At 37.1% G+C, this 18,388-nt stretch overlaps 1 protein-coding gene across 1 annotated transcript in view; it reads right to left on the bottom strand.

Moving 5' to 3' along the window:
- Nucleotides 1-18,388, bottom strand: part of LOC134527302 (uncharacterized) — a 52,510-nt gene extending 34,122 nt beyond the window's left edge. Inside the window, exon 1 of the mRNA XM_063359854.1 lies at nt 18,125-18,388. Within this exon, the coding sequence (XP_063215924.1) occupies nt 18,125-18,299 (175 nt within the window). The 5' untranslated portion in view covers nt 18,300-18,388. The remainder of the gene's footprint in view (nt 1-18,124) is intronic.

Below are 18,388 nucleotides of genomic sequence, written 5' to 3'. Positions count from 1 at the left end.
TAGTAAGGAGAGACTTTCGGCTTTACTGCGTGCAAACGCTGATGGAAGTCACCGCCTTAAATCAGTTGTTGTGGGAAAATCTCGCAAGCCCAGTGTCCTCAAGGACATTATGAATAACCTGCCTATTCACTTATTACAACTCAAAGAATGCGTGGTTCACACAAGAAATCACAAACGACTGGTTTCAAAACCATTTGTACCTGAAGTGCGTCGATTCCAGGAGGATGTTTTGAAGATTCCTCCCGATGAAGTCAAAGCTTTGTTGCTCGTCGATAATGCCCCTTCCCACCCCCAAAGTGAGAAGATGTGTAGTAGTGACGGCAAAATTAAGTGTATGGCACTGCCTCCAAACACAACATCCCTGATTCAGCCTATGGATCAGGGAATTATCTTGGCCTCGAAGAGATTGTACAAAAAGAAATTTCTTTTTGAGGTGATGGTTGTATTGGAGGAACCACAAGATGAAAAAGAGGACACACGGGGCCAGAGAACACTGCAAAAACTTCGGGCTTACAACATAAAGTCAGCCATTTTCAATTGGGCCTCGGCTTGGAGGGAAATAAAAAGTCCACACTAGTCAATGGATGGAATAAGCTTCTCTACGACAAAGAGTAGAGCACGACTTTAAGGGGTTCGAGGCCACTGATTACCAGGAGACATTGTTGGCATGTGGCGAAACTTTCCCCACAGAAGCAGATATCCGCGAGTGGTTAGATGCTAACGAAGCAGAACTTCGTTTGTCAGATACTGCCTGACAAAGAAATTGTTCGAGAGGTTATGTATCCTAACACAGAACATAGCACAGATGAAGAAGAGGAATTAGAACCCCTCTGAAAATCAAAATTATCAAGTGCCAGGGATGCGTTATATACTCTAATTAGCATTATTGATTCAACCACTGACACTGAACTGCAGCCATTCTATCATTATTTCCGGTCAGCACGAGAAATTGTGATTCGAAAGCAGCACCACAAGACCACGCAGCTGAAGATTGACAGTTTCTTCCAGGCAACACCTCTGTCAACTCTGACAGCTCCCACCACAGTGCCACAAAGTGTAGACGAGTTTCCATCATGTTCATACAGTAGGCCTAAGGAAAGTATAGTGTTCCCGATCCCGAAAAGTGTTACTGATTCCGACAGTGATTAAATTGCTACTCTTATTAAATGAAGGTCCGAAAGTTTGTGGTAGCCTAAAATTCAGTTTTTATACTGTATATTGGTATGTATAAGCAGCGCCGATATTTTGAGCCTTCAAAATTGGAAAAACTTTAAATTTTTTATGCCCTGTGTTGTGTACGAGGTACGTGCGGCGGCAACGCAGCAACAGCTGAGTTGATAGATACGCACAGCGCGCCGGCAGACTATTGCGACCTTGCTGGCCGTCTCGTGCTCGCTGCCCACAGTTGACCTTGCTAGCGGCCATACGCAGCTACGGACTTGTGTTTCGCTGCAGAATGTTTGCCGTGCTTTACTTAAAAGACGCTGAATAATAAATTATGTATTACATTTCAACTGTCTTTAAACTGATACCACTTTGTACACTTTTATTTCGTAACACTGGTATGTAGTTATCTTTGGGTGTAACCTAAAATTATCCACTCGATCACTCGGAAAAATCATAACTCGGACAACTTCTCCCCTTTTAGTCCGACTTATCGAGGGTTTACTGTAGTGTAATTTTTACAAGAATTAAAAAAACAGGTAATACATTGAACACTGTGTATAAATTTCTTCTTTCTTCGTGACCTGCAACCTGTATGTTCCACTCATCGCGTAAATTTGAGCTAGCCTGGGATAGTGAGTGGTAACATTTGGCGGCCCAACGTGTGGCTGCCACGGACTTCTACACGCCCTGAATTAGCAAACTTTTCCAATAAATTTTTTTGTATTTTTCAAATAAATACCTACGTCAGAACTTTAATCCATCAATCATCGGCTGTACTGTTTACCGTCTGACTATTTCAACTAGTGCTTTGTCTATGCGTCCTGAATACCACGAGAGGCCGAAGCTGCGAGACACAAGGGGTCCAGTACGCAAAACTTCGAGATCGCCGCATCGCGGAACATTGCAGAAATTCGAGATTGTCACATCACGGAACTACGTAGAAATTTGAGATTGTTGCATCGCAGAAATTCGAAATCGTCGCATTACGGGAACTACGTAGAACTTCCAGATCGTCGTCACATCACAGAACGTCAAGATCATCGTATCGCAGGACTATGGGGGACAGTGCAACAAACACAAGTCAACTAAGGTCATAACTAAGAAACTTATTTTTTTATAATCACTGGTTATATAGAAATATTTTTATTTTGTTTCAGTGAAGTGTAAAATCAACCTAATTTAAACACAACTTACAAACCAGGATTTTCCAGGTCCCCAGGAAATATCTGGTAGCATGGAACATCCTGCAGGACCTATCCAAAGTGAGGTTCTGGGGGGGTCTGAACAGATGTTAAAAATGATATTTGCAATAATACAACAAATGTCACAAGGACAGGCAGAACTGAAAAGAGATATAGGGAATCAAATTGCACAGGGACAACAGGAAATCCAACAGGAATTGGGTAAAATGAGAACTGAAATTAAAAATATGCATGCTAATGTAAACAATCAAATTTATACATGTGCATCAAGGGTTGAGAGCTGTGAATCACAATTGGAAAGGGAGCAAACTAATTTAGAAACTTGTGAAAATAAAGTAATATTGTTAAAAGAAAAAAATTGAATTTATTTCGCATGATGTACATGAATACGTAAACATTGGGAATAAATGTGAAAAGTTCCGAGACGAGCTAAACAAGGAATGTTTGGACAATGTGGAGACAAAATTTAGTAAAGTAAGAGGTAATCGACATGGGATCAGGAGTTTGTGTAAACAGTTGACAGAAGTAGAGCAGGGTGGCCACCCACAAGGTCCCAAAAAATTCCCTGATTTTTCCCTGATTGATAATATTAAATTTCCCTGAATTTGAAGTTGTGAAATCAATAAAAATTAACACATATTATTTAAAATTGTTAATAACAAAAACTTAACATTTAGTTATTAACTATAATACTCACTGTTGTTCAAATGTATCCTTAATTTGTACTTGGAAGATGCAAAGAAATCCCTAGTTTTATAATTAGTCTTAACATGAGGCGCACTATATACTATGTAGACTGTAACGTATTCACAAAATTACTTAGCACATGAACACTCAAATTTACGCAACAGAAATGTTTCTCTCAGATTACTTATGTTACATTTTTGCTAGAATAGTTACTACTTTTTTACTACACAATCTATGTTCATAATATTCACTTGGTTAGACACTTGATCTTCTCGTCTATCAACTCAACTTCCATCCTAGCATCTTCAATTAGTTTTTGCTTCTTGGCAGCTAGTTCCCTCGCAAGTACTGCAGCTCTCTTCTTTATCAAGTCATCTTCAGTCTTCGTTTTGCTGGATAGCCTTTGTTGATCCATTGCCTCTTTATACCGAGCATGGGAGTAACGTACTGAACTAATCAATTCCTTTGAAATTCCATTTACAAAAGTGTTCAGTCCTCCAACTGCCACAATACCATCGTACACTTGCCTCTGAGCAATCAATGACTCTTCCTTGAGGTTTTCAAGTAAACACTCCTTGTTAATTGAAAAACCTCTTTCCACATTAGCATTGCCATGAGACAGTATTAAAATAATTTTTAGAAAAGAAACAAGCTGCAATGAGTCTTGTACAAAAGACATATGCTTCATCCAGAAATAGTCAAGTCGTTCCTTCCTCATACAAAAAGATTTTGAAGAGTTTTGGACATCATCCCTTTTACAAAGTGACAAACTGAGAGTCAATTTTGTCAGCCTCCACACCAGACACAAAGTTTTTTTCAACAAGAATATTAAGAGTTTTTTTGAGGCGCTTGTTGCACACAACTGGCCGTGTTACAACAGCTGGGTCTAGGCATGAAATTCCTTCAGTGAATGAATATTTCAGAGGTGAACGCTCTAATATTTTTTCACAGAATTTCTGGAAAACTTTTTTGCAATCATTCATAAACTGCAAAATTTCTAGTTCAGAAGCATTCTTCACTTTTTGCAGGGAATTTCTTGTGGCATAGCCTAAATCAATACTCTTTGTATTCAAAATCGCTGTCTTATCTGACAAATCAACAGCAGTAGCTTTCGTTGAACGAATCAGATCTTTTTTCACAAACTTGGACATAATGTTTAAAAGCAGTGAATTTAGAGATTCAAATAGTAATGGTGCCATGGGTGCATCTGACAAAGTCAGTTAAGAATGGCTCAATGGTCGCAGCAAGGGAATTAAAAAATGCTAGTTTAGGAAGCAAAAGCTTATCCTTCATTGCTTCACACACAACTAAAAAACTGTTGCAATGAGGAGCTTTCAGTTTTGAGATTTCCTCTACATATCTCTGAACAAATGGATGAATTGTCATAGCCCTTTCAGCAACTTTCGCATTTTCTAGCCATCGTACTGGGCAAAACTTTAAAGGAAAAGATGTTGAACCTGACAAAGTGATATAATCACTTCTTCGTGAGGGAACATTTTTAAATAAGTAATATAATGCTCTTAAAAACTCCATCACTTTCCACCCTGCACATTTTATAGCAGTTTTAAAGGCACCATGAAGGGTATGTAAACCACAGCTACCGATGTCCAAAAGTGAAGCTTCCTCAGGGTCCCTTGCAAGCATGTCTTTAATATCTCTCACGAGTTTAATATTGACGTTAGGCCCATCCATAGAAAACTGAACAATTTTTTTCATGTCAATTTCACTCAATGCTGAGATCAGTGCATTCTGTAGATCTGCAGAAGTACTGTGGCCAAGAAATGCCGAAGAGAAATATCTTGTAATCACACAGTTATTACTTTCATCCCAAAGTCTAACCACTACATCCATTTGACCTTTTTGGGCTACCTTGTTTAGGGACTCGTCAAATCCCACAACAATGTGTGACGCATTGGTACACATGTTTACAAGATCACGATGAAAATGTGGTGCTAAACCATACACTGTAAGATACGAAATTTTGGTTCTATGCAACTGCATTTTCTGCGCAATGTTGGAATCAGGGAACATAATTTTAAACAATGAGGCATTTGTATCAGCACTACGTAAAGAGATGTGTGACATTACTGTGGATGCACACCAAATTATTTCTGCACGAGTTACTTTGTCATTTAAAACAAATCTGTCTAAGTCAGGTGCTTCTTTGGCTGTTTCAGAAGAGGGTACTAACCTGTTGACAGTTTCTATTTCAGCTGATGTAGAAGGTTGGTTTGTGTCCAGAAAAAGATTCTGTGAACATCTACTCTGCTGACTGAAAAAATTTTTAATTGTCGAACATTCGGAGAGAGCTGCAATTCCTTTCTGGTGTTTTTTGCCATTCATGTGGCTTCGCACTGCCGTTTTCCCCATATTACTTAAAGAAAACACTGTCGCACACACACTACATTTTGCTGAAAATGGAGATCCTTGAACAGGTTGAAGCCAATCTTTAAATCTATCATCAACCATCCATTCGTGAGAAAATGAACACTTCGATAATGTACTCGCACTCATTTTTTTATGTAATGAAATATTTGCCCGAAAAATAACTAGAGGGAAGTGATATCTTTAAGCCCTTGCCTACGTCAATTTGCCGAACCCACGACAAAAAAAGACCGATAATAGTTTACGGCAAAACACAAACAGCCAACCATTCTGTAGCCATTTTCAAGATGCCAACGACTGGTTATTTTTTCACGTGAAGAAATAACTAATTCGTCCGAATGGAGATTCGCGGAACCATATTGGATTGGATGAACTGTACGCAAATGTCTACTTCACGTATTTCTTAGACACTAAAATTCAACAGAAAACATGAGGAGATTCACGTGGTTTATGTTAATCAATTCAAGCGTACTTGCTTTCATAACGTTCATAAACTTTCAATACACGCCCGCCATTTCCAAACTAATAACGTAAACACCGACCGAAGCTAGCCGAGAGTATACGAAACACCAAGAGACGCTAGGCCCCGAAAGGCGCATATATATCATGCTGCGACCGCTTCACAAGTGGGCAGCACTGGTAGGGCCCCGCAAGGCGCATACATACCATGCGGCGCGGCGGCGCCCGCTCACCAATGCGAACGTCGCGTCATAGGCTTACGAGGCAACAAGACAATATACCCCTTATTTTTTATTTATCGGCGTTATATTTCCTGCATAAATCCTGTTGTTTCCAAACTGTTGACACCCTGCTATTTTGCGCAAGTAAATCCGATCTCCAAAAAATAAATAAAAATTCCCGGTTTTAAGGACAAAATTCATGATATTTCCCTGATATTTCCAGGTGACAATAAAATCCCTGCTATATCCCGGTTTTCCCGGTTTTCCCGGTGAGTGGCCACCCTGTAGAGACTGAGATGAAAGCGTTCTCAGATAAACTTAAGGATGAGGTTGCCGAGGAGGTAATCAGTGAATTGAGTTCTGCAGATTGCAGAGAAGTGATAAAAGGACATATACACCAATCCCTCGCATAGCAAGTCTTCAATTAATGCGAATTCAGTTAGCACGATGTAAATTTTACTGCCCTAGTCTCGAATAGCACGTCTGTAAATTTCAGTTAGCACGAAATCGCCACAGGCTAAAAAAAATCTCGGAAACGACGCGACGTCAGGTATGGAATTCGAGGGGGGAAGAGTGGTTTGGAATGCGAGGGGAAAGAGATGCGCACGCAGATAAACAAACACCGGGCCGTACTGTTGATGCCCGGCCGCAGACCAGGCCCTACCGTTGATGCCCGGCTGCAGACCAGGCCGTACCGTACAGAAACCAAAGCAGATGAAATTGGACACGTTTTTTAAAAAAAAGCAAGATGATAGTGTTAATTTCACCCAAGAAAATATTTAACTAACTTTTATGTTTTGTATATGTACATATTGTACATACAGTAAACTCCCGGTATATCGCGCCCCGATTGATCGCAGAATCGGGTATATCGCGGGTCAAACCATGTCCCCCAGTCAGAAATGAATAATAATAATGGAATAAATGGTTGACAGCCGATTAGGATAATTTTGCGTTGTAACTAACAAACTAAGCATCGGGCAGAAAAAAGCCTAGGCGTAGAAAATGTCCGCAGTAAAATTCTAAACAAGATATCTCCGTACATTATTCCTCTATCTTGTAGGGTTTTCAAATTATGGTCCAATCCAGCCCAGTGATATTTTCTGAAACACTAGTTCTTAACGTCGCTTTATCTCACAAATGAAGCATCGGACAGGGGACCTGATAAAGCCCACCATCCAGCGACATTGTCCAGCGTGACTCGGCTAGGGATTGATGTTGGATAGGCTTGGTTGTCGGCAAGCGCTGGGTAGGGAGAGGCTAGTCGAGAACATGGAGAGAGGTAGAGATTAGAGCGGGCAGAAACACCAGGGGGAGTGGGGGAGGGAATGTGTTCACGCAGCACACAAGCAGAGCATGAGTCACTTGACTGAGCAGCGTCGCTGCGTACAAGGCAAAATCAGGTAGTCCGGTGTTTAAAATTCCACTCCAGAATCTTAATTGGTACTTTACTGGACATCTGTATATAAATGTTTTGTTACAACTTAAACCTACAGACGTAATATTATTGGGTAATTCATTGTATTATACAAGTTAATCTTTTTACTTTGGTATAATGTTTTAACATTAAATAGTAAAGTAAATCGGCTAGCGTATTTTTAATCTTTGCCCAGGAATTCCCAGTGGTCCAATATTTACGTGAACCATACTGTACCACTTTTGCCGTGAGGTAGTAAACAAGTCCCGGAAATGTTTATGTGTAGCGGTCTCCCGACCTTTAAACAGAGGCTGGGGAATATAACACTTGCCGATCCGAGCCACACACACTCAGCAACTCGACACAGCGTTTGGTGAAATAAGTAAAGACAAAGTTTAACACGGTTTTTAATACGGCGTCACTGATTGCGCTAAAATTAAATTGGCGCAATTTTTGTTTCCCACATGTGACCATTTATAATTTACTGTAAGCATGGATAATAAAGTTTAACCACTTGACACGATAGACGATTCTTTATTTTTACATGCTTTATATTAGCTTCACCTGTATGTTTGTCTGTCCGTCTGTAACTCTTTCGACTAAGAGCGAGTGGTTCATCACAGTAAAATGTCCCACCAATTTAATTACGTTCGTTAGCCGAGCGGTCTAAGGCGCGCGACTTCTGTGACGTCAGCGTTCGGATTCAGCGATCGTGGGTTCTACTCCCGGCCACGCCGAAAAAAAAAAAGTTTTTTTTTTCCTGTAAATTCTAAGATTATATCCATACATCTAACTGTAAATGATTCGGAGAGACTTTACCATTTCTTTGTGACGTTGCAACTTCAAATAGTTATCTCAGATGGTAATAGGTAGTGTCGGTAACTCATTTCCCTATGATAATTATACATAAATATAGTTTAAAAAACTAAAAGAACATGCTTTTAAAGAATATCAAACTAAAAAGTTAAAAATAAATATAGTTTAAAAAACTAAAGAAACATGCTTTTAAAGATTATCAAACTAAAAAGTAAAAAATAATTTTAAAATTTAATTTATGACAATAGTATATAAGCAATACTAGTATAAATGAGAAAAAAGCATGGGGCGCTTAATATACAAAAAATATGGCACAAAGCGCCTCAAGCTTTTTTCTCATCTATACTGTGCGTGCTTGCCGACCTATTAGAACACAGGCGGTGTTTTATGCCTTTTGACCTTGGTCACATCGAAACATCGCGGTTATGCAACAACGCGGGTAAAAGTTATGTCCCCCGACAACCGCGTTAAATAGGGAGTGTACCCGTATTTTAATGTTATGTTTGTGCTCTAGGGAAAATCTAAATCTGTTTATCTGTTAACTGATTTGTTTACATAGCCGCTTTTATAAGAGGTGTGCATAACAAATTAAATGTTTACATATGGCTGTGTGTTTTAAAGTTATATAAAACCGGTTCTTAATTTCATAAAAGTGTTTTAATTTTGTTAAGTTTTAAACGTAATAACAAAGGATCCAGCTGCTTGCAACAGCAGGCAGACAGACGCGCGCGCGTGTTGAAGGTCACGCCTGGGCGGGCAAGCCAACCTGCTTACTGACGGTAAATATGTTACCACTTATCTCCCGTTACACTGTGCCATGTTTTCTTTATCTAACGTATTCGGTGGTAGGCTTAAAAAGATAAATGATATGACATATGCATTTTCAAGTATTATTCTACGCATTTATATTATGTAAAGATTACTTCCCTACACATCTTGGAACACATTAAATAATTTAGCCTTATATTTATGGGGACTAATGCTTCAGAATACGCGATTTCGATTAACACGAACATTTTTAGGAACGAATTAGTCGTGCTAAGTGAGGGATTGGTGTATTTCGAAACCTAAACAGTGATTTGCCCAAATGTGGGTTGTGTGTACCGAAAAGTTTACGAACTGAAATTTACACACTGATGTAGGCCTAAGTGGAATCAGGACACTATGGAGTGAGAAAAACTGTGCAAAATGTTCAGAGGTTTTGTGTATACCGAACTATCGCCAAAATTGCAAACAGTTGTTTATGTGCACAGACAGAAGAAAGGCATGGTAAATGTAAAGGGGTGATGCAATATGTGCTTGCAACAGATCCCCTGGAAACAGTGTATGTAGATTTGTTTGGCCCACTGCCTTGATGGAGGGGTGGGGTTAAATATAGTTTAGTCGTCTTCAATGTTTTTTAAATTTGTTGCATTTTTTCCATTTTATAATGTTTTACATAATTTTTTTTATACTTTGAATTGTGTATATTTTGATAATGTTTAGTATTTTCTAGAGTTTTTGTATTTTTTTAAGATTTGTTATAGTATAATATAGAATTGGATATGTAAGATTTATGACAGCAAATTTTTAAGATGAATAATATAATTTTTTATAAAGTTTTTAAAGAGAAGGGTGGATATACACATAAATTTTGAAGGTAAATAACTATGTTAATGTGAATGTTTTTCTGTTGTTTTGAAACAATAATGATAATATATTTATAAATTATTTTGAGTTGACTGTTACTAAATTTTATTTTAAGAAATGCTTTACAGTGTGATAATTTCATTGCACTTGGGTAATGTTTTGTTTGTTTAATGTTGTGTCATGGGAAGGTGTTAAATGAAGTTTCAGAAAAATGATAAAAGTTTGAAAAGGTTTAATGTTTTAAATTTAAGTGACACATTTGTAATTGAAAATGTGTAGTTCTGATAAAATGACAGGGTGTCAACCTCCTATATTAAAGGTATGAAATGTAATGCTATACGTTAATGAAAAAAGTTGTAGAGTTTTAAAGCTGCAGAAGCAGTTGTGTGTTCATGATGGCCAGAATTCAGGTGAATTTTTGTATTGCCCTAAATAAGCAGCAAATGTTTTTTGTGTAATGTGGTTTGTGAGGCAGCTGGGGGGCCAGGACGTTAATTATAAATATGTTTCCGGCATGGAGTCCGATGTTTTTTTTTGCAAGGGTGCGTCCCTTCTCCTTGGTCGCACCTACCCCTCATCAATGTTAAGATATGTGTTGCTGCTGAAAGAGGAGATATAGTTAAAAAACCTAAGGAAGGTCATTTGTTCATGTAATTTGTTTTTGAAGAAGAGAAGCATACGACTGTATCATAATGAATTGTTTGTCATGTGAGGACTGTAGGATTGTCAACTTGTTGTTTGTTGAAAATTATTTTTGAAATTGTTTTTAAATTTATTTGAGCATGTTGAGTAAACCCATGACAGTTTAAAGTAGAATTTGTGAGTTTCAAAACTTTTTCCTAAGTGGCAGGGAAGATAAATTTTGGGTGTCCCCCACTTTTGTAAGAATTGTTATTAAAGTACATTGAAATTTTTATGATGTTTCTAGGGGTTTCAGAGGTTAGGTTTGAACAGATTTTTTTCATTTGTTTGGTGCTTTTGTAACTTCTCAGTGAAAAGCTTTGGCTTTTGACTGATAAGTTGAAGGGGTAATGTAACAACCCAGATTACAGCCTTCCTCATGCAATCCATTAATAATAATTTGTTATAAATTTTTTTTTTGCGAAATTTCAGGTTAGATATAAAAAAATTTCCTTTCGAAGTTATTGTGAATGTACTTCAACTGGTTTATTGTTTTTTATTTTTAAAATTCATAAATTTATGTTTTAAGTATTTTTTTTTTTGCTGGCTTCTTTGTGTGGGAAGGCATGCTGACGTAATTCTCCTTTGTTTCACACGCTAGGCGTGTGAGTCACGGTCACGGGAGTGCGAGAAAGAGACAATATCGTTGCGTCGTGGGGACAGAAGTAAGCATTTGGTTAAGCCTCTGTTGCCATGCGCCGTGATTGGCTGAAAATTACATCAGCGAGCCCAGGACAGTGCCTGCACAAAGGGAAGGAAGGCTGTAAAATTCAGTCATTGTCTGAACACCGGGCCAGGCGGTCGTTGTTCGAGCGGCGGGCCGAGCAGGCCGTGGCCGGGCCGGGCAATGACCATTATATTATTTCAATATAAATAAACATGACTTTCCTCTTCTCTCATGACTACTACACTCATTACACCACATATTCAATAAATTTCTTATTAACTACTTAATGCTTACTGTGTAATTAAAAATTTATTCAATTTATAATGGTAAGGTGCCTGCAGGTAATAAGACCTGTCTGATAATAAGGCCTACGATCGATAAAAATGTAGTGGGAATGTCTGAATGCCTGCTCGCTCCTGGCATACACTCATTAGGCGCAGACAAGTTGTTACCTGGTCCTCGTGACCCCGCTCCCAGTCACCAGTGGCGTGCCAGTTTGTGCGGAAGAAGGTTGTGCAGCGAGTGTAACAAATATCCGTCAGAAACAATCGTAAGTAATTTTGGTACAGTAACATTTAACTATGTAAATGTATGCTCTATATTTTCCCCAGTTCATGCTCTTTACGAACCAAGTTGTTTGAAAAAGGTTTTGATGATGTTAGGATTTGTAAATGGTCTGTTTTTAAATAATAAGGTAGGCGGGTATTAAGGCCTATCAAAATAATCGATAGGCCTTATTACCCTCCGGATAGGTTTTGTCCTCTATTTGCATTTACGATGTTGAAATACTTTAGTCAATATACTATGGCATTACACTAGCATCTGCAATATCAATGTAACCTAATGACTATAGTAAAAGTACTCAATGGCATGGGTTCAAGTCGAGTAGGGGTAAACAAATTTTTAAATTATTTACTTTTGTTTCTCAGTTGTGATGAGAACTTCTATTAAAATTAAATTGTACTAAAATGACTCTTTATCTATGATTTGATTAGGATTAGTATTTCTTAAAACAATATTTTTTCTTAAAATAATATTTTTTCCAATGAATGGTTACTTTATACGTTTTCACATTTTTTGCCCTTCAACATACTGTACTTTCCTACTGAATGTTGACTGAATAATTTTCATTGCTTTTCGTTATTATATGAGGATGTTTATTAAACATTACTATTTAGTGAACAAATTTTAAAGTGCAATGGAGCATGCTTAAATTGTCACGTAATAAACAATAAAACCCAATTATATGTGAAACTTTTTGAGGAGCAACAAAGGCTTTTAAAAAGTTATGTTTTATTTAGCTATAATAAATGGTAGTAACACATTCTAACAATACAAATGCCTTCTAAAACTTTTTTAATACTATCTTTTTAATCATTGTGTATTTTCAACTTTTGGGAGGCAGCATTATGCTGTGTTTAGATAAAAGGGGACATGTGTGCAATTATTTGAAATTGCGTTATGCGCAGAGACATCGACCACGATGCCGCCCAAAAGAGCAGTATGGTCAGAAGACAATCTGCGGCTGCAGTTCGTGCCGTGCAAAGGAGATCTCTAAGTACGTATGCGGCCGCAGAGAAGTACAAGATCCCCATAAGAACAATTAGAAATCATCTCAAGAGTGGAAGTATGAAGAAATCTCTGGGACGAAAATCAAGAAGCCGATCTGGTAATTAGAATTATCAGATATGCAGACATAGGCCTGCCTGTGAAACCACCGACCCTGCGTCATCTGCTCTACAGATTCCAAACAATTTCAATGATAGCACCAAATGTGCAGGTAAAGACTGGTTCAAAGCATTCCTGAAAAGAAACCCTGTGGTAGAGAAAAGAAAAGCACAGTTTATGAACCCCGCTAGAGCTTAAAAGCTAAACAAATTTATAGTGGCAGATCACTTTGCAAAAATCAATCAAATTTATGAAGACCTTGATCTAGCAAGTCATCCGGAGCTGTTATACAACATGGATGAGAAAGGTTGCCGCCAGACGATTCACCATCAACAGACAGTGCTGGCACAGAAAGGTGTACACGTGTACACTTACAATCATCCAAACATGCAGAAAGTGTCACCATTGCGGGATGTGTAAACGCACTCGGTACTGCAATACCACCTATGGTCATCTTCAAAGGCAAATGGTTGAAGCCGGAGTTGAACGATAACTTACCAGCAGGAACATTGGTAGAAAAATCACCCAAAGGTTACATAACCAATGAACTTTTCAAAGAGTTCCTAAAGCATCTGGGTAAATATAAATGTGCAGGGAAGTGCCTATTAATTTTTGACGGAGCAGCTTGTCATCTTGACCTCTCCATTTTCGACGTAGCTGATTCACTTGACATCTCTTTATATTGTTTACCATCCAACACTACACATGAACTCCAGCCACTAGATAAAGCGGTATATAGATCTTTTGAACACCACTGGGATGCCGCAGTCTTGTCATTTTTGGACCAGAATCCACACAAGCAACTCACGAAAAAACGATTTAATGCCATTCTATCGAATGTCTGGTCCCAATGTATGACGCACAAGAACATTACAAGTGGCTTCAAGGCAACTGGCCTGTTTTCTTTGGATTCTGCAGCAAAACTGGAAACAGCTTTTGTTCCATCCAACTTGACAGAAGATCCTGTGCGACTGGCACTGGATGCCACCGACAACGAACCGATGCTGCCTTCCAACTCCCAGAGATCGTAGACATCAGGAACAGACCAGAAGACTTCAGATACCCATAACACAATACCACGTAAAATATGTTTCCTTTCATCAGCATCTACCTCTGCAGCATAAGTTCAGCTCAATGAAACATCAGTCAAGCTGACTGGAAGATTATCGCACCGCGTGATTGCTTCTGATACTGATGAAGATGATGATGACGACGATGTACCCTTCTCACAACTGCAAGAACAAAATAATAGTTTTAATGAACTCATGCCAACACCTATCAAGACAATGGAGAAAACATCGGTAATACGGAAAAAAATCCATAAATTACAGAGGAACACCAGTCACAAAAGAGCTTTTTGAGAGAAATAATACAAAAGACAAATCTGTAAAATCGGACACTAGCAAGAATGCTGTTTCTTTAATGAAAACAGGATGGTATTGTCATCAATGTGGGAATGATAGGGTGGCTGATATGCGTCAGTGCACCAGTTGCGGCAAGTGGTATCATGAAGAGTGCGTAGGATTAACAGCAGAAGATTATGATGCCTTTGAGTGTGCAAATTGCTGTTAGGTGGGTCAAAATTATCGTGTTTATGTTTAATTTAATTTTGAATTTACTATAGGACTCATTTTTGACATATTTGCACCAAATAAAGTTACTGCTTTGTATGTATTTGCATGGTATAGTTATAGGCCTTATTACCCTACCATAGTATAATAAGGCCTATTTGCATTGTGTTTGCAAATGGGCTAATTTTATTTCGTTTCATGAGGAATTCACAATGTTCAATTTTACATTTATTACTAAAATAATGAAGTACTTATTGCCATTTAAACATACTGATAATCTGCAATATGTTTTATTTTATAATCATTCCCCCTTAGGTAGGCCTTATTACCCGCAAGTACCTTATTCAATTCTACTTATTAATTTACTCCTTCCCGTATAACAGACCGCTACTATTGCCAATACTACATACTATATTTTCCTTCATTCCACTATTCAATTTATAATCATTTCTCCTCCGTGATTCTCAACCAATAGGAAACCGGCATTATATAATAGAAGTGACCCAAAATGCTCTCTGGCTTTGTTCCCATCCTTTAGTTCATCTTTAACAACAGCATTAACAATGGATGTTAAAGCCAAAAAATTTATAATAGACAAGGTATATAGGTAGCCGCCACGAAGCTGATACACTGGATTACACCCACATGTGTGAACGTCAAGGTGTACTAAGCGTGCATAACGTAGAAAGTCGGTTTTAAATTTTAAGGCGTCCTGGACTTGGCAATTTATTCCGTGATGGAGGTATAGGCTAAATCAATAGCAAGATCACACACACACAACCAGAGTGACGTTGTAGGTTAAGTTTAATCGATGTTATACAATTACGTTAAACAGATTATTTATATAGGTATATGTGTGTGTGTGTGTGTGCATATTTTTTGTAATTGGAAGGTTAAGTTGCATCAATTTTTAACAATTTGAGTTAGGCCTGTATTGCACCGTCTTTCGTCGAGTTACCAGATTTTTATGGTACGGTATTGTAATTATGGTACCTCTTTGGAAATGAAGGTAAATATGTATTGTACGGATTAGCGCCAAAAAAAATTGTACAAATATGAAATAACTTTCATTATATGCTATCTTACGTCCTCTTTTAAGAACCGCCTGCGGAGATAAAAAATTCCAATTACTTTTGGAGATATCGTATTTTTTAATATTCATTTTTTGGCGATTTTTTTTTTAAAAAAATTTTAAAAATCCGAAAATACCTTTATTCTGTGCTCTTTAACTTCCTCTTTTCATTAAACCCGGCGGAGATCAGAAATTCCAAATACTTTAGGAGATATGGAGAAGAAAAAAAATCATACTTGTAAACAAGCAACAATGGTGAAAACGCGGGAAGCCTACGATTCAAACATCCTTCTGGACATACCCGAATACTCACGTTGGCAAGCCTTCTTTTCTTAAAATTAGCAAGAAGTAATTAAAAATACTTTAAAACACTGTGGATGGTTGGTTATATTAGGTAAGTATAGCTACATTAAAAAAAACTGTAAAGTCATTTTATGGTTGCTTAGCAAATAACTTTTTAATATGTAGCTATCCAGCGCTAGGAAACCGTTTACATGATTTCACAGTATTTTTAATGTAGCTATCCTAACCAAATCAACCATCCACAATGTTTTGAAGTATTTATAATGTAGCTAACATAACCTAATTGACCATTAGTTTTCATGAGTTGCATATTTATTTACAATAAACAAAAAAAAAAAAAAACCAAAGATGCACGATCGGGCGTTTGCCTCTCGTCTGTTGAAAGAAGGCTTGCCAACGTGAGTATTCAGGTATGTCCAGAAGGATGAGTGAATCGTAGGCTTCCCGCGTTTTCACCATTGTTGCTTGTTTACAAGTATGATTTTTTTTTTCCGCGACGTAGTTGAATGACTACATCACGTAAAAATAAATTACGTGAGTTCCTACTGTTCATCCTTTTTCCCGGTTTGTTAGGTCAGGTCAGCTACATTATAAATACTTTAAAACTAAACAACCATTAAAATTAATTTTTATTATTTTTAATGTCCGTTCAGTTTCAAAGTATTTATACTATAGCTGACCTGACCTAATCTACCTTTGTCCCGTTTTGTTAGGTCAGGTCAGTTACATTATAAATACTTAAAACTATACAAGTAAAATTAATTGATACGTATTATTTTTAATTTCCGTTTATTTTGAAGTATTTATCATGTAACTAACCTTACCTAATGGAAAATTTCTGTTATTTAGGCATTCACGCACACACGGCAAAATATAAAATGGCGTATGTTGAATGATTACATAGGGCTTGTATTGCAAAATAAGAACGGCTATATCTCCAAAAGTAATTGGAATTTTTAATCTCCGCAGGCGGTTTTGAAAAGAGGACGTAAAAGAGCATATAATGAAAGTTATTTCATATTTGTACGATTTTTTTTGGCGCTAATCCGTACAATACATATTTACCGAAATGAATCCAGGATTCGAAGCTAACTTATGCTCAGTAAAAATTACTTTTTTATTCAACTGTCAGTTAAGTACTACAGAGAAACATTTTTTTTTCTGTTATAGAATTGTGTAATCTTAACCTTCTAGACATTACTTAGCTATAGTAAAACCATTACCATAACTTTCTCTACATAATATCAACCCACTGATTTTAAGTAAATTAAAATCAATCTATTATAAAATACCATTATGTAGAAGATTTAGGTACCTCACTTGAATCTAAATTATTATTTCATATTAACATTAAATCGCTAAGATCAAATGCCAAAGAATGATAGCTCTGATTAAATATATTACATATAATGTATTTAATTTAAACTCAAAGCTGTTAGATCTAAACTTTATTTTGGCACTGTTAAGGTGGGTTTATGATTGAAAATTAAGAATTAAGACTTAAGACTTAGTCGTGTACTTACCATATGACTCTATGTAAACTAGTGGAATGGTTTAAGATTGTCGTGTGTGAATTTTGACGGGTCGTGTGCGAACCATATGATGACTTAAGACTTAACAGAAATGGTTATATTTTATATTTTTCGTTAAGACTTAAGGGAAGCGACCAATCACAACAAACCGGAACCTTTCAACCGGAAGTTTATGTCTTATTATTGGACCGAGCGAAGCAGTATTTTGGGTTAGAATTTGTATATTTGTCATTTGTAATCATCATCCATTTCGAAAAATAGACATCCCATTTGTCAATAACCTATTTCAAACCTGCTTCTCCGTTTCGAACAATGGCCGACCATGTGTTTTGTGCTGTGATTGGTTAGAATTAACGACTTCTATGTCAATCATAAACTGGAAAATGTAGTTTTGACTTAATCGTGTGCTCGATGTTAAGTTATAATTCTTAAGCAAATCAATCGTAAACCCAGCTTTATTTGTAACAAAATCAGTAAAACGGATAGTTACCAACTAGATAATGTCAAAGAAAACTAATCAAAAATACAGGCCTAAATAAGAATATTAATAAATATGAAAATTTACACTTCCTTCTTGGGTCTTTATCATTAAGAAGAGAAATATCAGATTCAAATTTTGTACATAAACAATCGTAACGTTCACTAACCTCGTTCGCGTAGTTTTTCAGCGTTACTTTGGGTAATTTCAGATAACGGGTCCGACTCCAAACAAGTAGCAGTAATGTTCAGCCGAAGTAAATCCACTAAATCAACAGTGAAAGAAAAGTTTCCTTCTCCAACCAAGAGTACACTGTCTTCTTCGGAAAACACGCTAACATACATTTTTTTTTTTTTTTTTTTTTTTTTTTTTTTAACGTTTCTAAACAAAAGTGTTATAAACACATGTTCAAACAGGAGTCAAAAACAGCAAC

This window comes from Bacillus rossius, chromosome 1, assembly GCF_032445375.1.
Source record: "Bacillus rossius redtenbacheri isolate Brsri chromosome 1, Brsri_v3, whole genome shotgun sequence".
NCBI classification, from domain to species: Eukaryota; Metazoa; Arthropoda; class Insecta; order Phasmatodea; family Bacillidae; genus Bacillus; species Bacillus rossius.
This window is presented reverse-complemented; position numbering and strand designations above follow the sequence as displayed.